This window comes from Hyperolius riggenbachi, chromosome 11, assembly GCF_040937935.1.
Source record: "Hyperolius riggenbachi isolate aHypRig1 chromosome 11, aHypRig1.pri, whole genome shotgun sequence".
In the NCBI taxonomy this organism is placed as follows: Eukaryota; Metazoa; Chordata; class Amphibia; order Anura; family Hyperoliidae; genus Hyperolius; species Hyperolius riggenbachi.
In genome coordinates this window covers 84715752-84738435 of record NC_090656.1, presented here as the reverse complement: position 1 = coordinate 84738435, position 22684 = coordinate 84715752, and the positions used below count along the sequence as shown (strand labels likewise).

Here is a 22684-nt window from a genome sequence, read left to right as displayed (position 1 = left end):
ACTATCTTAGCCAATACTCTACAGTATTTACAACCTTTTGTGACAGTGGACATCATTTTACAGCATATACAACCACTGCAGTATATAACCATTAAATTATATCGGTGCGCCCAAATTACGCATACTGCACATAAATGATGATACCAGTAAAATAACAGAAGAATAGCAGCACTCAAATTACTGTGAGCTACAATAAGTGGACTCACACAAAATGTGATTGAATTTTCGTTTTTTATTCAATAAAAGATTGGGAGAGTTGGATTTTTCTGAACAATTTATATGAAAATTGAATGGTGTGTGGTAGATTGACAATTTCTTCATGTACAGACCCAAGTAATTTTTTCTACGTTTTCAATCATTTTTTCATGATTGGGAAAAAAATTACCGTGTGTGTGGTACATTGTAACATTTCAAAAATCTGACCAATCAGTCAGAAAATGTGGTTGTAATTGAAAAGATATTTTAAAAAATTTGTATTCTGTGTGGCCATTAGAGACAGAAGCTTAGTAGAGCAGCCAAGCAATCTATTGTTTATAAGGAAATAAATATGTCATCCTCCATATCGTTCTGACTTTAGATATGCTTTAAATGGTTTCTGGCCAACAGCAAGTAGCAATTTGTTAAAGAGAATCTGTATTGTTAAAATCGCACAAAAGTAAACATACCAGTGCGTTAGGGGACATATCCTATTACCCTCTGACACAATTTCGCCGCTCCTCGCCGCATTAAAAGTGGTTAAAAACAGTTTTAAAAAGTTTGTTTATAAACAAACAAAATGGCCACCAAAACAGGAAGTAGGTTGATGTACAGTATGTCCACACATAGAAAATACATTCATACACAATCAGGTTGTATACACCCTTCCTTTTGAATCTCAAGAGATCATTTGTGTGTTTCTTTCCCCCTGCAGCTATCTTCCACTGAAGTGTCAGGCTGTTTCTTCCTGCAGAGTGCAGACAGCTGTGCCTGTATGTAATTCCTCAGTATGCAAAAAGCCCAGCCAGCTCAGAGGAGGATTTATCCAGCTTGTAAAAGATAAGAGAGAAGAGAGAAGCTGTCCTAATCTAAATAATACACAGGCAGTGTGCAGAGAGGGGTCTGGAAGGGGGAGTTCATAGCAGAACCACAACACTGAAGAACTTGGCAGCCTTCCAGACACAGGCTGACAAGTCTGACAAGAGAGAGATAAGTTGATTTATTACAGAGACTGTGATAGCAGAAAGTGCTGCAGTAAGCCAGAACACATTAGAATAGCTTTTGGAACTTGTAGGATGATAAAAAACAGGATGCAATTTTTGTTACGGAGTCTCTTTAAGGTGCCCACTAACAGTACCATTTTCAGGGAAGAATCGTGAGAGGGATCAGATAGATGCAATCAGAAATAAAATGTGTTAATACATCGATTATTTCACCATCAACGATCCAATCTGTACTTCCGATCCACCACAGCTAATTATAAAGACTGTTTTTGGGGTCAATTAAATTGTGCAACGATCACCATTAGAATCATTCATAGACTATTTGAAACATGGAGGTTAATTTTCGACTAATCTGGTCGCATTTATGTTATGCCTCTGGCAATTCTTTGCTGAATGTTGTACCGTTAGTGGGCACGTTTAGTGAACCAGGACAAAATAAGAAACAGCCCTAGACCAATTATAGCATAAAAGATGGAGACATTTCCACCTTGTTACACAGGATTTGGCTACAAATTCACTAACTTTTTTGTTTCATCTGTCTCAGTTCGTAACACAGTCATCCATGGTTGGTGGTGGGCAGTCCTGTCACAATGTGCAACGGTCTATCACATCTATGGTAGTGATTAACAAGCGAGTGGTAAAACATTTCAGACCTCTCAACATGTAGATAACGCAGCCAGAAACTTGCGCAGTGGCATTGACTGGTCAAGGTTAAAGGTCAACTAACGAGAGGGATATGGAGGCTGCCATATTTATTTTCTCTAAGACAATACCAGTTGCCTACATGGGTTGCTGTAAACTTGGGCGCTGCCCCCCCCCTGTCCCGAGTGCCAGCCCCCTGCCGCTCAGTAACATACAGTTAACGGTTTCCAGGCTACAGCAGCATACAGTGAACAGGATAGGGTCTGGAAAAAACTCAGCATGTCAGCCTGAGTCTATGCAGGTGTTAAAGGATACTCAAGGTGACGTGACATGATGAGATAGACATGTGTATGTACAGTGCCTAGCACACAAATAACTATGCTGTGTTCTTTTTTATCTTTCTCTGCCTTAACAAGTTAAATATCAGATATGCAAGTGGCTGACTCAGTCCTGACTCAGACAGGAAGTGACTACAGTGTGACCCTCATTGATAAGAATTTCCCCTTTTCACCTCTTTCTTACTCTCAGAAGCCATTTTCTGCTAGAAAAGTGTTTTATAGTATCTTATTTCTTATCAGTGAGGGTCACACGGTAGTCACTTCCTGTCTGAGTCAGGACTAAGTCAGCCACTTACATACCTGATATTGAACGCTTTCAGGCAGAGAAAGAAAAAAAGGAACACAGAATAATTATTTGCGTGCTAGGCACTGTACAAACACATGTCTATCTCATGTCACATGTCAGTTCGGGTAGCCTTTAAGTAAACCAAGAGTCTTCTCTATTTGCCATAAATACCTCACAATTCTTGCAAGATCCCTTGTAATTAGTGTAACTGGATGACACTTATTTGCAAATAAAAGCTCTACCTCCTTCTGGTTATATGTTCTAACATTGTCAGTCAACAGGAATAGTCTAAAGAAGGCTTTTAAGATGACAAATTACTGTATTTCTTTTAAATTGGCCAATAAACTAGAGTTCGTATTTTACAGACAGAGTTCTGGATCAGGATATTCATTCTCATTCAAAATGTCCTGTCTGTAAAATACAATTTCTAGTCTCCAGCAGTGTTTAGCTACTAAGATAAGGAATTACACACACCATGATTCTCTCCCTCCTGCCTCTTCCCTTGCTTTTAGTTGTGAGACACAGGCTTGGAGCTGGAATGATTTGTCTGTGATCTATCCCCACAGGAGCAGCTTGCTAGCAATTAAGGATTAAAACATGCCAGACAACTAGCCAAGTACATCTGTAGATAACTTTTCGTCCATAATGGCACCATCATTTGGACAATCTGCTCTGCTCAAAAGCCTCAGAGTTTGGCTTGTGATATTTTTATGGGCAGCGCGGTGGCGTAGTGATTAGCGCTCTCGCCTTGCATTGCTGGGTCGCCGGTTCGAATACCATCCAGGTCAATATCTGCAAGGAGTTTGTATGTTCTCCCCATGTCTGCATGGGTTTCATCCAGGCACTCCAGTTTACTCCAACATCCCAAAAACATACAGATGAGTTAATTGGCTTCCCCCCCAAAATTGGCCCTAGACTACAATACATACACTACACAATAAGTACATATGACTATTGTAGGGACTAGATTGTGAGCTCCTTTGAGGGACAGTTAGTGACAAGACTATATATACTCTGTACAGCGCTGCGGAATATGGCGCTATATAAATACTAAATCATAATAAGAATTTTTAATTGGTTCCCATCATTGCTGAACTAGTTAGCCTTAATTTTATCTCCTGAGTTAGGCCCCTTTCAGATAGGCGGATGAACTGCCTTTGCTGAGCAGTTCAGCCTCCCGTCTGCCGCCCACTAGTGCAATTTGGGCGCAGTTTAAATGCAGCAAAATTGGAAAGAGGTTGTAACACCACGCGTGCCAAGCGTTAACACGCGGTGGAGGAACGCAACATGTCGAGTCTGAGCACGGCTGCGCTCAGAGCTCACTCTGTGGGGGTTGTTGCCTGTCTAGCGCTAGAAACGGGCGCTAATGAGCGCCCAACCAATGTAGGAGCGCAGCTGACAGGCAGCGACTTCACCGCTTGTCAGCTGCCTGTGTGAAAGAGCCATATAAAAGTACAAGGATATACTGTATAGTAAAAAAAAGTATTTTTGAAGAGACAAAGAAGTTTCAAGATGATTTTAAATTTTAATGTATCAAAAAGTTATTTTGTAAAAACAGAATTCACAAATCTTCAAGTGAATTCATCTTTGCAAACAACATCCCATTATGAAGTACAAAAGACATATGTTGCAATATGTAATTGTTTAAAAAGGCGACAACGTCGACTTATTTTGGAATAACCTTCTTCAGGCCTTCACAAACAATTGTAATCTGTAATATACAGGACAAAAATTGGGACGGGTACCATCTGGACAAAATCAAGCAAGGAAACACCACTTAGACTACCATTGGACACAGCACACAGGCGAGAGTGGTGGCCAATCAATTTTTGTCCTGTATATTACAGATTACAATTGTTTGTGAAGGCCTGAAAAAGGTTATGGCAAAACAAGTCGACGTCGCCTTGTTAACCGGTTCAGCGCCGCAGTGCCGAAAATCTCATGCATCCGAGCAACGTTCACCTCCCATTCATTCGCCTATAACTTTATTGCTACTTATCACAATGAATTGATCTATAGCTTGTTTTTTCCGCCACCAATTAGGCTTTCTGTGGGTGATACATTTTGCTAAGAGCCACTTTACTGTAAATGCATTTTAACAGGAAGAATAAGAAAAAAACGGAAAAAATTCATTATTTCTCAGTTTTTGGCCATTATAGTTTGAAATTAATATACGCTACCGTAATTAAAACGCATGTATTTTATTTGCCCATCTGTCCCGGTTATTACACCATTTAAACGATGTCCCTATCACAATTTATGGTGCAGATATTTCATTTAGAAATAAAGGTGCATTTTTTCAATTTGCGTCCATCACTATTTATAAGCTTATAACTTTAAATAATATAATAACATATTCTCTTGACATGCATATTTAAAAAGTTCAGACCCTTGGGTAACTATTTATGTTGTTGTTTTTTTTTTTTTTAATTGTTTTTTTTTTTTTTTTTATAAAAAAAGTGTATGTGGGTAATTTTTGGTGTGGGAGGGAAACTGCTAATTTTAAATGTAAAATAATGTTTTTTTTTAATCAAAAATGTATGTGGGTGCAGTTTACTATTTGGCCACAAGATGGCCACAGTGAAAAAAGTCCTAGATGCGAACCAGCTCGCATCTAGGAACTAAAATGCTGAGGAGTTGTTTCCTGGGGGCAGAAATACCGCGCTCTCTGGAGAGAAAGCGTCGGTATTTCTGTGGGGAAGTTAGATCGGTGAATGGGAATTATATTCCCATTCACTGATCGGGGGGCTAGCGGCGGGCAGCGGGAGCACGCGAGGGGGCGCGCCCGATCGCGCGCACAAACCGGCGGCAGCACCAGTGCCTATCTGGACGAGGAAACTCGTCCAGATAGGCCGAACTGGTTAAACAATCGCATATTTCAACATATGTCTTTTGTACTTGGTAATGGGATGTTGTTTGCAAAGATGAATTCGCTTGAAGATTAGTGAACTCTATTTTACAAAAGAACTTTTTGATACATTAAAATTTAAGATCCATCTTGAAACTTTTGTCTCTTCAAAAATATACTTTTTACTATATATCCTTGTACTTATATGGTTATATTATTGGTGTTGTGGTGCACCATTGAGGATATGGTTTTTGGTCTCCCAATTTTTCCAATTATAGTTTTGTGTGAAAGAGCCCTTAGGCAAAAAACTATCTAAAACTTGCCATACAAACATCGATTTTGATCACCCAAATGGGCCCCACCAGCCAGCCAGCCATCGGGCCCCCCCACACAAAATGTGAAGCTGGAGCCATCACTGGTTGCCTGGCTATCCTGCTGATCATCTGCCTAAAATATTTTTATCCCTAGACCCTGAACAAACATACTGCAGATCAGGCATTGCTGACATTATTGTGAGATCTGACAAGATTAGTTGCATGCTTGTTTCTGCTGTTATTCAGACACTACTGTAGCCAAATAGACCAGCAGAGCTGCCAGGCAACTGGTATTGTTTAACCTCCCTGGCGGTCAATTAAAACCGCCAGGGGGCAGCGCAACACTTTTTTTTTAATCATGCAGCTAGCCTAGCACTAGCTACATGACAGCCGCTGTGCAGCGGCATCCTCCCACCCTCTTCGATCGCCTCCGGCGATCAAGCCACTCAAGAGATCCCGTTCTGAACGGTATTTCCATTAGAGCTTCCCCCGTCACCACGGCGACGGGCGGGATGACGTCGCCGACGTCATGACGTTAAAGGGAGTCCCGATCCACCCCTCAGCGCTGCCTGGCACTGATTGGCCAGGCAGCGTATGGGGTCGGGGGGGGGGGGGGGGCGAATCGGGCAGTACACGCAGCTAGCAAAGTGCTAGCTGCGTGTACCAAAGAAAAAATGATGCAAATCGGCCAAGAAGTGCCTGAGAGATCATCCTGCGTGGCATAGCCCAAGCTCAGCTCGGGCTTACCATCAGGGAGGTTAAAAGGAAATAAATATGGCAGCCTCCATATTCTTTTCACTTGAGTTGTACTTTAAGATGAATACAAACCATGAACGATTTACCTAGATAATGAAGGAGCTTTTGCGCTCTGTTCAGTACAGGCTTCAGATTGAAAAGATCAGGATTTTCATCAATAAACTGGGTATCCACTGTGCCATGGAGGAACTGGTTGTTGTTGAGGACGTTTTGCAAGAAAGGAATATTTGTCTGGAGAAGAAAACAAAACAAAACATAAATTAGAATGTAAATCAGTCCAAGTAAATGAGTGAAAAGAAGTAGGCCTACATATGCAGTTAATGACATTTCACGCATGTATAAAAATGACCAATGTGTCACCTCCTTCAGCCGAAATCTCAAGTAAAAGGCATTTGTATGCTGCACTGTAGCAAGCTGTACAAACGTGCAAGATATTTGATTAGAGCTAATGGGCCTCTGAGAACAGTTATTTCCCATTAAGTTACAGACAACCAAGGAAATCATCCAAGAGTAATAAATGCGAAATGGCACAAGGGAGAGTACTGAATTCAAAGTATTCCGTAAAGCACATTGGTGTACTGTACTTGGAACTTTGGAATGTCCCAGAGACTGTTCCTGTAAGTGAAAACGACTTTGCACATTTTTCAGATGTAACATAAAAGGCCGAGGGCAAATATACAGCGAGGAAGATAGAAGAATAAAACTGCTCACACACGCGGGATGACTCCAGTGTCTAATTTTTATGTCTCCATGGGATCCTTTGGGTTGCTGAAAAGACCTGCTAATTGAGGGCAGGATGATCAGACCAGAAATACAGTAGAGAGTGGAGAGAGCGAGAGATGGTCTCATCAAGGGAGATTCATGAGATGGCAACACTGGACAAATACATTACCTTTAAATGTATCGAAACTAGATATGAGGCTGTGTTTCCACTTGAGCTGAGACATTTTTTTGTAAGTTCTCTACTCACTGCAAAACTGATAGTGAATGGCTCCTATTTTACATTCAGGAGTCATTTACACTTGACAGTCTGCAACGGATGCATTTGATCTGTTGCCGTAAGCAGACCTCACTTCTGTGCAGTCTGCGATAATCCCGGGTAGGGGGATGCGTTCACTATATAGCCTATGGGGGTAACGCATCTGCCCCAGGCTACAGCTGGACCAGTGGACCTTCAGAGCAGACGCTACATTGTCCACTCCTGCTGGCGGCAAGTGGGAACCAAGCCTGAAGCATTCCTGCAACAATTATGGATGTTTCACATGTGTATCTGCAAATGTAAATCCTACCAGCGATAAGCTGTGCCCATTTCAGCTATTAAGAGGTCTGCACAGAGAAGATTTTAGGACATGGCTACATAGCAGATCAGCATGACTCATATACTAGCTGACTCATATGTCATATAAACTGATCATGAAACCTCCACTGTCAAGGTTGATACTGGCTACACGTTCCTGGGGGGAGGAGGGGGAGAAAATGATTTCTCACATAATTCATCACTGTGGGGCACTGTACTTGGCTCTGCTGTATTCAGCACAACAATTTTATGCCGCACATGACCTAAACCTCACCTCAGCTCACAGGGGTGGCTTAAAATTATACTGTTTAGCAGAACAGAGCAAAGTGGTGATATTACTGAATAAAAGGCCAATGGCATTATGAAATAGAAATATTCTGCAACCACAAACTCAGTAGCTATGCACTGTAATACATATTGGTTAAATGAAATGGTAATGTGTTAATGCTTGTCAATACAGGCAATTGCCTCCCCCCTCAATCTTCTGTAGCAGGAAAGCATTCTACTCTACCCCTCTCCACCATAACAAAGCAAAACAGTGCAGGAAATCTGGGTGCACTAAGCACCGCCGCAGGCCGTAATAAGACAGAGCCCAAATGACACTGTAAACACTTTTGCAGGAGCAGGGTGAGCAGCTTTTCGGCTTTACCCTACGCCCAAATTTCCTGGCACCGTTTTGCTTGTATGCCATTTCCGCACTGCGTAGCTACCCAACCATGAATATTAGCTTAAAACAATCATGAACGATCATTCACTATGAGGCACCAATGACTATACACACATTAGATGCGTGGTAATGTAATCAGTAGAGATATTTTCATACTTCACACATGGAGAGCAGTTCTGAATACCCAAGAGTCCATGTTTTTCAAATGGTCTCTGCAGATGTGAAAGTTATAAAGGTTATGGCTCTGTCACTTTTTATGACATCTTGAAAGAAGGGAGTATGCCATTAACTCCCCATATTTGTGGCACATCATTTTATTGCACCTGCTTTTGTTGGAATGCGACAGCACTTAATATTGATTTCCTGTCACCACATATACTGAAATACAATGACTAATGAAAAGGCTTCTGAAAAAATATTTTAAAGGATAACTGTACTTAAAAAGTTTTCCAAATGCTGCCCTTATTTAGTGGTGTATCAAGGGTATGACAGGCATGCGAGTGCTACCGTCTCGGGATCATAGAGGGCATAGTGATTAAGGAAGGGTTCACAACGATTGCGAAAAAGAGACTTTTTTTGCACTAAATTTACGTTCATCATGTATGCAATTTCTTACCGTCCATGGGAGTGCAACTTTTAACAGAAGTGTGATTCTCCAATGATTTTCATTAGATGTGCAGGGAATGCTATGTGCAAGGCTATGACTGTGACAGAGACAGAAAAAGTGTGAATGTGTGTGTGTTTCCGTATGAGCGAGTGAGTGAGTGTTTTTCTGTATGAGAAAGACATACTGCAAGTGAGTGAGTGTGTGTGATTGTAACTGAAAATATCCAACTATGTGTAGATTCACTGCTACAGCACAGCCTGGAATCTTAGCGGTCACTAGCTGGTGTAGCGCAGTAGCGTCATTCCTCAGCCCAGTAGCATGCATTCACTGAAGATGTGGGTGTGAGATGCCACACAGCTGAGGGGAACAGTGGCTGGGCTGCAGAGTATCTGAACACATAAGTATGGTCTTGCCAGACAGTGAGATGATATAGAGCAAGGTGTTGTACCTTTTATTAGGGTCTGTCATGGAGTACTGTCTATTACGGGGGTCTGTCATAGGCAGGCTGTCTGTTGGATGGCTATTGGGACATTGTCTGTTAATGAGGTCTGTCAGGAGGGCTTGTATGCTACCGGGAGATTGTGATGTGCAATCTGTTACAGGGTGTCTATCATGGGGTAGTGTGTGTTGCTGGGAGACTGTAGGATGCAGTCTGTTACCAGGAAGGAGGGAGGGGGCATTGTCATGGCGGTTTGGTCTTTCACTTTAAAGTGACCCCAAGGTAGAGAGGGGGGGGGGGCAGATGGGGCACAGACATGTTCCCTGCTCCATGGCATGCCTGTGTTTCCTCCCTGCGTCACTCTCTGCCCCCTGCTCCGCACTCCTTTCTCTGCTCTCAATGGCCAGCTTTGCTCGTCTGCCCCTTCCACACCACTCCCCTGCCCCTCTGCGCTCTGTGATGAGAAGTACAGAGCTTTTGCATCGTGACCCCTGGGTCACGGCCATTTTTATTCTTATATTCAAAAGCAAAACTGTGGGAATGCAAGGAGCAGGATTGGCAGTAATGAATGCTACCTGATCCGGCTATCCCCCTGGACAAGGTAGAAGGTTTTGTTTTTAACTATTCTTTGCTGGCTCGGGTTCGCTTTCACACTCTGCTATTTGGGAGAGATGCCTGCCTAATTCTCTATGGGATGTGCTGCTGTCTGTTTTTTGGGGAAATGTGTAAGTTGACATAGTTGTATGTCGCTGGACAACATACCTATTGCCACGCCTCATTCTTATTGGCCATGCCTCAGCTCAGATCTTGTCAACAACCCTTCAAGGACAGACAATAAGTACTAACAATCCAAAGATAGCCCAGGACACTTGTCATAATTTGTGGACTCCTAAACATTAGATCTTGATGAATAAACTTCTGACCTCTGCCTGCAAGAATTTTGCTTGTGCGCACTTGACAATGATAGTGGCGCCTTTCACCTTCCTGGTAAGAGTACCTGCCAATATAACTTAGCGCCCTACACAGCATGCAGAACTTGTATCCTAACAGCTCCTGCTTTTGTAGTAGTGGAGACTGCAGGGTGGGGAAGAAGCTTCAGAACAGCCTGCAGTGCATATGCAGAGGGGAGTGCATTGGGCACAGAGGGGGTTCCACACTGAAACCCTTCGACATGTAAGATAGTTTGTTACGATAGATTTGAAAATCTTAAAGGCTCTGGCTTTCTTTCTTAATTCTAAAAACAATTTGTTTTCAACTGAGGATTTTTTCTTTATGACAGGAGGAAAAAAAACCCCACATACTTCAAATAACATTGGAAAAAAAAGACACACCATTATTAAAACAATTGGATGTTATGGACTACATCAGCACATTTGAACATGTCAGAAAGCAACCTTCAATATGGGTGTACAGTGTGAATGCATATATATAGCTTCTGTGCGTTTATAAATATTTTATATACTGAATCACTAACAGGCTACAAAATGCTTGTGGGCTGTAAAACAGCTTTCAAACAACAATGCTACATTACCACCAATACCGTAAAGTGTCACAACATACCATTATATTCATGTACCTGCACTTCACTACTGTAGCCCTGAAGTTGCTATAGAAACCTAAACTTATGTGGTAAAAAAGGTACCTTCAGGACCACTAAATTTTAGGGCACATAACAGAACTGTCTTACTTTTCTTATGGTGGAGTCAGATGAGCCAGAAAACTGTTGTATGATGCAGGTGAACTGACAGAGCGCCTGAACAGAAAGTGGTAGCTGACTAGGTCTGTATTATGGCTCAGACTCAATCATTTAAAGAGAACCTGAGGTGGGATTTAATGATGTTAGTGGGGCACAGAGGCTGGTTGTGCACACTATCACCAGCCTCTGTTGCCCTATGGTGTGCCCCAGGACCCCCCTGCACTCTGCTATCCTCAGCACCGTGCTAGCGACACACAGCGTGTCGCCAGCAGGCTGTGACTGTCAGCGCCGCTCCCCCGCCTCTGTATCGGCCTCTGTATCGGCGCTACCCGCCCGTGTCCCTTCCCTCCCGCTGATTGGAGGAAAGGGACGCAGGCGGGTAGCGCCGATACAGAGGAGTCGGGGGAGCGGCGCTGACAGACAGTCACATGTAAACAGCCTCGCTAGCACGGCGCCGAGGATAGCAGAGCGCATGGGGGTCCTGGGGGCACACATAGGGCAACAGAGGCTGCTAATAGTGTGCACAACCAGCCTCTGTGCCCCACTAACATCATTAAATCCCACCTCGGGTTCTCTTTAAAATCAGTAATGATCCTGCTCCTTTAGGGCATGGAAGAACAGATAAATAATCAGGATTAGTGGCTTAAAAGCTGTAAAAACACAGACATCCTCCATAGTGTGCATAGTGTCTGAAGTACCTTATACAAATTAGGTGGGCCAACTACTCCTTCCCGGTTTCCCATCATGATTTCATAATCACCTGAAGAAGATCAATGGGTGCATTTTCTGGGGCACAATAAATAACAGCTGATCTACAGGGTGGGTGGGAGGGGGTCTCTGTGTGGCAGCAGCAACTGTGGTCCCAGCCACTGGAAAAGCAGTATTGATGATTTAAAAGACAATTAAAGGTTGTAATTCAAGACAGAGAAGTGAGCAACCATAATGCAATAGAAGAGTCTAGTTGGCTCCGGTCTTAGATAGGAAGAGTTCCAAAAGTAAGCTTTGAGCTAAGAAGAGCTGATGAAATAGCAGGGAGCTCTTGCAAATAAAAGGACTTTCAGCAAGTAAAATGACAGCTCACAGAGGGCTATTAGAGGAGTGTTGGGGTGGTACCTTGATGAAGAAAAGTGTACGTACAAGATGGATAGGTGAGGGAGTGCTGACATACATGGTAATGGCCTAAACAAAAGATACTAGAGCAATTTCATTGTGGTGCGGGGGGGGGGGGGGGGGGGGGGATAGCAACCTTTGGACAGTTACAATTCCTTTTCTCAGTAGCCTGCATCATGACTTAATTGCAGCTCTTCTAGTAATATCCAATGGTATACGAAACTCAATATCCAAGGTGTTCACCAGAAGTTGCTAAGCTCATGACAACCCACCAGGTTAGTGCAGGATGGAAATCTACTATGATTGTTATAAGGAATTGTACTTTATATTCTGAATGTCAAAATCTGGTTTCCGTATTCTCCAACATGTTCGGTAACAACTTCCATCATACAGGAGTCAAGTACAGCGCTGACATTATCTACAGTGTTTATTAGATTTACTGCAGCCTATACCTCTGGTCTCCCGTCAGCTATTCAGAAATCTGTTCCCATGTATTACCAAGCCTCCGGGGAATCCTGATGGCTTCTCTCTGCGTTTATACATACGTTTCCTCTGGGTGAGCCAGGGTCCTCACAAATCAAGAACGTACTGTAAACTAGCTGTAGGTTAACTGGCTGCCTGTAGGTTAGCCGTCTGTGCATGGAAATGTTGTCAAGGCTTAGTTAATCAAGCCCAATTAAAAGGTACTTCAGGCAGAGTACACTATCCAGCCATACGACCCCCCCCCCCCCCCCCAAAACCCAGAATAGTTAAAGAGAATCTGTATTGTTAAAATTGCACAAAAGTAAACATACCAGTGCGTTAGGGGACATCTCCTATTACCCTCTGTCACAATTTCGCCGCTCCTTGCCGCATTAAAAGTTGTTAAAAACAATTTTAAAAAGTTTGTTTATAAACAAACAAAATGGCCACCAAAACAGGAAGTAGGTTGATGTACAGTATGTCCACACATAGAAAATACATCCATACACAAGCAGGCTGTATACACCCTTCCTTTTGAATCTCAAGAGATCATTTGTGTGTTTCTTTCCCCCTGCAGCTATCTTCCACTGAAGTGTCAGGCTGTTTCTTCCTGCAGAGTGCAGACAGCTCTGCCTGTATGTAATTCCTCAGTATGTGAAAGCCCAGCCAGCTCAGAGGAGGATTTATCCAGCTTGTAAAAGATAAGAGAAGAGAGAAGCTGCTCTAATCCTAAATAAATACACAGGCAGTGTGCATAGAGGGGCCTGGAAGGGGGAAGTTCATAGCAGAACCACAACACTGAAGAACTTGGCAGCCTTCCAGACACAGGCCGACAAGTCTGACAGGGGAAAGATGCATTGATTTATTACAGAGACTGTGATAGTATGAAGTGCTGCAGTAAGCCAGAACACATTAGAATAGCTTTTGGAACTTGTAGGATGATAAAAAACAGGATGCAATTTTTGTTACGGAGTCTCTTTAAATATTCGTCTGTTAGTGTTTATGCAACAGGTCATTTATACCAACCACAATTAGATGCCTTTATAAACAAAGGTATTTGGAGACTTGTTGTTGTTGTTGTTGTTAAACCTGGGGCACTAATGGGCAGGGAAGGGAAAGGAACTCTGGTGCAAATTAGCAAAACCTTAATTTTAGCTTTACAATACACTATTCATTTCCTTTCAGAAAAATTATAGGACACATAAGGACAATGTAATCATTCTACGCTCATGAGGATACCTCTTACTCCAGGGCATAACAGTCACATGCTTGATTATCTGCCACTGTTACTTTATGATTCCTGCTAGCAATTCAGTTGGTTTCAACAGACTCATGTAACACTGCCCTCACTATGATAGTTCATAGCATGATACTAAAGATGTACACTAAATATATGCCTATGAAGCACTGTGAGGCAAGTATGTAAACGCCACTGAACTCTCTGCCTGCAGGCAATGATCTGCTATTCTACAGTCCAACACTGTGTTATTACAGGACCTATACTTCTACAGCTTCTGCTACTAATGATATAGGCCAAATCGTATAATTTAGGTCAGAGTTGCCTAAAACTATACACAAGCTTACAGACAGTGCATGCTTTACAGATATACACACTGGTAGTTAATCCACAACACAAAACCCCACCTGCACATGTATGGGAGGTACCAGCTAAGCATGCACAGTGTGTTGGATTTAGATGCCTTGGTTACATTTCTCTTTACAATCACCAGCATCACTACATTTGGCCATGACAGACTGCCTAGCAGTGCCATTTGCATAACATCACAGATGGAAGGTATCCGAATCCAAATTGGAATAGCCACAACCTTCCAGCCTGCTACCACAGTGATGTGTAGTGCCTCAGCATCTCAGCAGGACTGTGCAGAATGCTAGTCAGGGGTGCAGTCACATTCCACAGCGCACCTGAGACGTCGCTGGCAATCTTCTATTCCTTTAGGCAAACTGTCTAACTGGATACCAAATTGGTGCCTGCCTCTTAACAAGGACAAATAAAGGAGACAGATGCACCACTCTTTTGTAATAAGCAATGCTACAAAACAGCAAGGTGATCAGAAAATTAAAAGAAAAGTATAATGTACCAAAACAGAGAAAGCTACATCTGACCGTGGCAATTTCTGTGCGGAATCCTACTACTATCTGCAGGAGTTATGTAGCAGCCACATAAAATAACAACCTTTTTTCTAGAAATACAAAGTTAAACGTGCTGAAATTAAACAGTTTTGATGTAGCAAGTAAAGAGCATCTACATCCTTTTTAAAGGGTTAAAAAGAAATCACAGCTTAAGATGCTGTGCAGGCACAGCAGTGCGGCTGGGATAAAAGCTACTTTCTCTCCCCTCCTCCTCCTGATTCTCTCCTCCCTTTCTCACTCTGCCCTCCACCACCCCAGGCTCAGGCTGCTCGCTGTATCAGGTCCCTCTCACATCTCCGGCTCCTCTATGTTACATCCATTCTGCATTGTCTGCTTTCACCTGGGATGGAGGGGAGAATGATGCCACCCACCGAAGCTCTGGAATGACCAGGGAGAACATTCGGATGTACCAGGGAGCAGAAAAGAAATGTTTTATACAGCTTGGCTAAAGAAGAAAAAAAATAAGCCAGTTTTATTCATCCTTTCAATGCGATATTCTTGTGTCAGCTGAAAAGGATATGTGCAAAGTGCTGTGAGGCTTCTGATCACCTGGGGAAACCATCTGTGTCCTGTATGATGGTGGTCAGGTGCTTGCAGGTTTTTCTCTTGCTCTGTCTGGATCTCAACCTTTCATATTTCTCACTTTCCTGTCGGGATTTTAACCCCTATAACAGCTGCAGCAAACCGATGTGGAGTTTGATCCTGGATTCCTGGCTGCTATGATGCCTCCCAAGTACATTCTCTGTGTATCCTTTGGATGCTATCGGAAGATTTTGAAATCCTGCTAAAGCCAATACGTATCTACAGAAAACAGATGAAAATGTCTGATCAACTCTTCCTTTGCCTTGCTTTCTAGAGGTGATGAAATGAGTTGCTCTGCTTTCCCTCCTACTCATTTAGAAATGAAGGGACCCTGAGATTGTAAGATTTCAAGCATCTTTTTTTCTAGGTCCCAAATGGAGATAAATAAGCGGAGGATTTTATGAGCAAAATTTGCAGTCTGCTAATATATATCTGTGTCTCACTTGCTATAAAGATTAATTCAATGAGGAAGGTACATATCAGCAGACAGATTAAAGGCAAAAAAGGATTGAGACTTTCTCTGATGGGTTAACAGATCTGAGGAAAAAAAAAAAAAAGACTGGCTGGAGAAGACTGATGTCTAGAACAAGCTCTCTCTGTGGATCCTCCAAAGGATAGCTTCTGGGGTGACAACAAGGCCTAATAGTGTCTGTGGGATAATGGGGCTGTGTGAAAGGATTGGTCCTGCACACAAGGTCCTACATCTCCTGTGGGATCTATCAGAGGGTCAGAGAGAACGTGGGATGCAGTGAAACAAGAAAAAAACCCAAACATACGGGAGCAAATGAAGTGTCCAGAAAAGTCCTCAGCCCTGCACTCCGCTTACGTGCCCCTGGAAATGTTCTGCTTACCACAAAATACACGTACAAAAGGCAAGAAGGGCAGCAGAGCTGTCACAAAGGAGGGATACCAGTGAGGAAAGGAAAGAACGCACAGGTATTAGAAAAGGAATACCGCTCTATGTGTGCCATGAATACAGAAAAATCACTGTTTCTTTATTATCGGTGTGTTTATCTATGTTTGTTAACGGTGATTGTGATAACTTATGTGAAACAATAAAGCTACCCATCAAGGTTGGAAATGTGGGCTTCAGCCTTCAGCTTTGTAGAAGAATAATGCCTGCCTGTCATTTTAGCTCAAAGTAATGGCAATTTTGAAAGAAGGGGGGATGACAGCGAAGGAGGGGAAAAAATGTATAAATATATGCTAGTGAGAGGCGTTGTCAGTAAGGAAGCATCATTGTAACCATGCTAAGATCCTGAGGAGCAAAAGATGTGGGGATTCATGGGGACTATGGTGGAAATGTCAAAAGGACAAACAGCCATATGAGAAAGCATGAATGTTTGCAGATGTATACATAGAAAACAGAGCTACTTTTGAGATGAAGGAAAGCAAAGCAGGAAGGAGATGAGGACACTGAGCAGAAACATCTTTTGGTGCCCCCATGTAAGGCTATGGAGATTGTACTATAATAGATGCTGGGTAACTTCATTATACTTTGGTTTTAGTGTGAAAATGTGCTAACTCTGTCTCACAGCAGGACACTGTGCTTTCTGGGAGAAATAGAAGCTTGTCATGCCCAAAGATAAATGTACATAGCCTAAATGTGAGATCTCAGGTATTCTAGATATCCCGTGGTAGAGAGTCATTGTGTGGGCGGAGTGCTAAGGTGGATGAGAAACAAAAAAAAAAAGTGTGAGCAGAAAGAATTATGGTATGCTATGGAGGAAGATTGCCTACCCAAGCAGAAGCGAGCCACGTACATTTCAGTCTCACCTACATTATTCACCATATCACTGTATCCCATGACTCACAGCAGAAATATCATCGATAAAAAGTAAATTTGGTGGAATATGTATATATTGTGCAATCCAGGGATAAGCTATTAAAAGCACGTACGTCACTCTGTGATGTGAGCCTCAATCTTAGGAGAAATGTTGTCATACAGGCTAAAACCATTAATACATCCTCCTAGTCTTACTGCATATTATCAGTGGAAGGTGAAGCAGCAGATAAATGAAAGGATTAAATGAACACTGAACAGTAGCCTATCTGGAATGATAAAACGAAGTGCCAGAAAGTATGTTCTATGACAGTGAGTTCTACTGGAATGCTCCATCATGACCCTTATGAGACAGCTACAGAGCACCAATTCAGGCCTTCTTCAATTGAGTATCATGCAATGCGCTGTGAACATATTGGCTATGAACAGAATCAGTCATCCCTTGCAGACTTAATCTTTTTATTTAAAAAGTTCCAGCTTCTCACATTTCAATGGGAGCTAAACCACTAGATATTTTTCAATACCAAGAAAATGTTAGAGTGGATGTGAAGTCACTGGAGTGTGAGAAGCATTAGGAATCCTTAACAGTGGAAAGGGTGCTGGACTTTGCTTGGCAGTTCCCAGCTTGGTGTCCAGCTTAGCCACAACTGGGCTCAGTGCTGTACTGTCATTAGAAGGGATGCTTAGCAACCATTTGCTAAGCAACAAGGACTCATAAAGCTGGCTCTGCAGGTATGAAGAAAGAGAGAAACAGTGGATTTCACCTATAGATATTTTTTGTTTGTTTCTCTGAATATAGGATTTTGTTCAAATATAATGAAACCAATCAGTCTACTTGTATAAACTGCGGTGTGTAATTGTATATTTTGATATTTGAAGTCATTTTTCATATTGCATGTTTTGAAACCTTAACAGATTGCACCATGATGCTTTCAAAAAAATGGTTCATGCTGTCAATGAGACAATCGTAACTACTCCATCTATAAGAATAATCATTGTTCGCAGATTGTGTAATATGGTTCTTGCCAACTGGTGCCTCTGCAGTTTTTGTATGGCCATCAAAGTGGTCGCTTTCTTGATCTGAAGTTGATCTGATCCACAGTACAAGAAATAATTAACTACTATGGATTTATTGACCTAAGATTAAAATAGTTTTGAATATCAGAAAAATCCCATTCATGCTGATCTAGTTTCAATTAAGTGAATATTGATTTGTTGCTGTGGGTTACCCAGCTTAGCAGTTTATGTTGCTGTCTGTTGAAGGAGGTAGATCAGATCTTCTAAGCCTATGGCCTATGTCACATGGGCAACTCTGTTGCTTCAACAGGTCTCCATCACATGCATCTAGACTAGGGATGCCCAACTGCACTCCTCAGGGGCCCAAGTCCTCACACAGTTTTTGCACAACTCAAATTGATTGTTGGGATTGAATTAGGAAAGGTGTGCTTCATCAAATAAAACAAATTTCTTAATTTCTCTGTCAATCCAAACCACTGGCAAGGATATAGCCCCGAAGACTGGAGTTGGACACCCTTGTTTTAGATGCTGCAACATGAACGTAACATATCGGAATATTCTACCTTCAGTTGCCCAGTTACTGAAGGTTGTCCCAATTTTAGAAGAATACTGTCACTAGTCACAGGATCGAGTCAAAGAACAATTAAAAAGTCCATGTGACATGGTTCTGCTGTTACTTAGAAACCTGCCCTTATCGGTCAAAATAGACAAACCAAGGCCAACACAACAGCAATAATACTAGGTTTTCCTTGAAAACTGAACTGAAATCATATTTAAATCTAGCAGAATCCCACTATTTATTTTGCCCAATTCTAGTCCCTGCCCCAAAAGAGTGATACTGAGCTGTGGTCTGACCAGAGATTTCCAAGCCATTTTTAAAACCAGGTTACCATTTTTTGCTTTCCAAACCACATATTAGATGGTGTTAGCAAACATGGCCTTCCGTATATCATGGATTTCCGGCTGAAGGTGACCAGTAACTGTTCTATAACTTTTACTTTCCTAGCAAGCTCAAACACTTTGATCATATCTGCTAGTGATCTACTAACCGCCTGCAAGGAGATCGATACACTTCCAAACAATTTTGAATGGTTTATCAATCAAAGCTGTGATCAAGCATGGCGGTAATTTTAATTGAGTGGGAGGAAGTGAAGGGGGTGAGGTTGGGAGGAGTGTCAGGGAATCAAAGGCCACATAGCTTTGCATGGCATAAATCAATACAAAGCTAGAAGGTACAACTGTTCGAAGAATTCTCAACCCGATTACTGCTGAAATCTGATTAAGATAAAGCTGTGAAAGGTAGTAAATCACTACTTTCCCATCTACTTCCTATCAGGGAGTAATAGATCAATGTCCAATACCCTATGCTCATGTATGGCCACCTTAATAGCAGTGCGATATTTTAACCCATAAAAAGGCTAACAGAGAAATCTCTTACATTATATGGTAAACATACTTAAGTTTTTGTATTATCTTGGGTAACTAATGAGAAAAGGAGTACATTCTTTCTCCGGCAGCAGAGCTAATGCATCCACACTGGAAATTTACATCAAGACAAAGATAAAATATTTCATATATACACTTAGCTGATAAAATATACAGTGACAAGACGCACACCAACTATGACACGTTCTCCAAATGGTGTGACATCAAATTAAGGTTTTCACACGTACACAGTCATGAGGCTCTGTAGATGATGTGCATGACATTATTAATCTTAGCTAAGGTGATGCACAAACACATTTCCCTAAAAATAAAAACATGCTAAAATATAGCTGTAGTCATTTCTGTATAATTATGGCTGCACAGCCTCTTCCTATTGATTGGCGAGAGATGCACCTCTGCTTTATGTATTCTGAGGGAGCAGAGCTGCAGCCTAGGGTGTATTTGTGCTGCACTGACGTGAGATGCTGAAGGTTAGAGACAGATCCGGGGACAGATTGATATTAACCCCGACACTGAGCTCCCGGCAAAAATCTCACTCTTGCTTGGGAGATTGTACAGATACTCAGATAAAGGGGTCATGGAGCTAACTGTCAGATGAAGACAAGAATAGTGCAGGGAGGGGGGAAAAAGTGTCTGAGGGAAAAGACTAGAGACAAAAATAAATCAGAAGGGGTTGGCTGAAACCAGAGCTTTGAAATATCAACTGAAGAGGAGGGAATATCACAGCACAGCACAAAGTATCCCGCAGAGAAAACAGCATGCTAAGTCACAGGTTCCTAATGTCATCCCACAGTGGATAAAAACATTCATTTAGATCCATGCACAGGCCTACACAATAATGCTGTCTTACGGATTTGTCTGAACTTCGGGGCAACATTACAAAGTGTATTTATTTTAGCTATTGAACGAGATCCTGGTAGTGAAATTTTGTTAAAGTGGACCTGAACTGAACCTGACCTGCACAGGACAGAAGAAAAAGAGAGAAATGGGCCCTCTATTTAGAGAGTTTAGCCTGTCTACTCCCTCCTCATCTGTGACTAATCACCAGTTTAATTTGATCTCTCAGCTGGTTCAGCTCGTTGCCTCGGCAGAGCAGCTAATTTGTAAACACAGGATGTTAACACTATGTCTGCTTCCATGAAGGCAGGAAGTAGACACCCTGCAAATTTATTGTAATGTTTTCTTTAAAGATTATTATGCTGATCCTTGGGGGTTTTTTTTAGAGCAGAAGTCCTGAGTTCTGGTCCGTTTTAATGAAACTGGTAAAAAGCCTGTTATGTAAAACAGCAACACGGTTTTTGGTTGCGGTTTTTTCATTCTGCTAACATTAACCTATTTTTCATAGCAACCTTCTTAAAGAGACACTGAAGCGTTCAAAAAAATTCCATTTTTATTGCAGATTATTGTTTAGCATGAATGCCCTTTCCTATGCCGCATCCACACGTCTGATCTCGCAATTAAAACCCCGAAATCTTCTTTCACTGAGAGGGGCGGAGAGAGGCGACGATCAGCGCAGATTGACGCGAATGGAGGCAGAGCTACAGCCTAAAGCTCTACCTCCCCGGGCAGCAAATTCCATGACCAGGGAAGTCGTGGATTTTTGCCCCAGGATTTTTGGGGTTTTAATTGCGAGATCAGCCGTGGGGATGCGACATTTTAGGGAGGGCATTAATGCTTAACATTAATCTGCGATAAAAGCTGAGTTTTATGGAGGCTTCAGTGTGTCTTTAACCTTTAACCTGATGTCTAAACACAACTTGCCACCTAAAACCTTGTTCAGCCCATCTCTAACCCATAAATGAATCTACCACTACAGCCTTCACTCCACAACCTGAATATACATATTTCCCTTAACTGAAATCACTGAATCACACCCCTGGTCAAGCCACAGCCCTTAATAAGCAAATACCTAGGGCCAAAGTTGACATACAAAGGCTAAAAACAGCAGTGTTGAACATTGGGTTGTTACTCATCCAAAATACCCAAGTGTCGAAAACAACAAACCCCCAACAAATGAGCACGGAACACACACACACACACACACACACACACACACACACACACACACACACACACACACGGAATTGAACTTAATTACAATTAGTAGCTGATACCCCCTTTCCCATGAGAAATATTTTCCTTTTCACAAACGGATCAGGGGGCTCTGTATGGCTGATATTGTGGTGAAACCCCTCCCACAGTGTGATGTCAGGACCTTGGTCCTGACAGTTTCCTGTCCGTGAACCGCATTGCATTGTGGGAAATAAAAGCTGTTTACAACTGGGTCCAACTGCCAAAAAAGCAAGCAGCAAATCATTTATACATAATTATAGTAAAAATGAAGAATGAACTGCAAAATTCATTCACCAAACATTGCTCTGTAGTGTCCTTAGACTCACATACTAGCTGAAGGCCTCACTGCAGACTAAATACTCAACGGTTCATGTACACATCTAATCTTGATTGGCCAATTTTAAAACTTCCATTTATTATGAGGATTTTGTACACTATGAATAGATTGTGTAAGTAAGCTTTCATACTACAAGAAAGCTGTAAAATTGGCCAATTAAGATTGGATGTGTGTACACACCTTAAGTCTTATGACTGGCAGACATAATGCTATTTCCTATTAGATCAACGTGTCAAATTGATAATTTCCAGCATGTTCGATCTTCTTCCAATTGTGAACGGGATCGATTTTGTGCAGTAGTGATCTGAAAATCAAACCTATTCTCAGACATGCTGGAAATTATCGATTTGACCCGTTGATCTGACGGGAAACAGAATTGTGTATACCAGCCTTAGCATCATGTACAGTATATGTACTATGAGCTGTAAGTATGACTTGCAGCAGGAAAACAAACATGTTCATATGCAGAGCCAAGTGTATACCTGTTTTCTATTTCCTACTACCTGTAATCTTTTACTAGTATTACAGGATGATACCATGAAGTTTCATAACATTTGGCATTTAATAAAACCATGATTTTCAGTTTGTAGCTCTAACCCCCTCCAGTCCAGACTGCCCAACACAGATTGGCGTC

The 22684-nt window shown here is 42.0% G+C and overlaps 2 protein-coding genes across 14 annotated transcripts in view; one reads left to right on the top strand and one right to left on the bottom strand.

Annotated features, from left to right (window-relative positions):
* PC (pyruvate carboxylase) overlaps window positions 1–22684 on the bottom strand; it is a 1086793-nt gene that overhangs the window by 95066 nt on the left and 969043 nt on the right. For all 6 annotated transcript variants that reach the window (XM_068259507.1, XM_068259508.1, XM_068259509.1 and 3 more), the window contains one exon: window positions 6470–6614. In XM_068259507.1, the coding sequence (XP_068115608.1) occupies window positions 6470–6614 (145 nt within the window). The remainder of the gene's footprint in view (window positions 1–6469; window positions 6615–22684) is intronic.
* LRFN4 (leucine rich repeat and fibronectin type III domain containing 4) overlaps window positions 1–22684 on the top strand; it is a 225934-nt gene that overhangs the window by 168601 nt on the left and 34649 nt on the right. The window contains exon 1 of one of the 8 annotated variants that reach the window (XM_068259510.1): window positions 15044–16330. The exons of the other annotated variants lie outside the window; for them this stretch is intronic. The gene's annotated coding sequence lies outside the window, so the exon portion shown is untranslated. Of the gene's footprint in view, window positions 1–15043; window positions 16331–22684 lie in introns of those variants that run through there. 8 annotated transcript variants of the gene reach the window in all.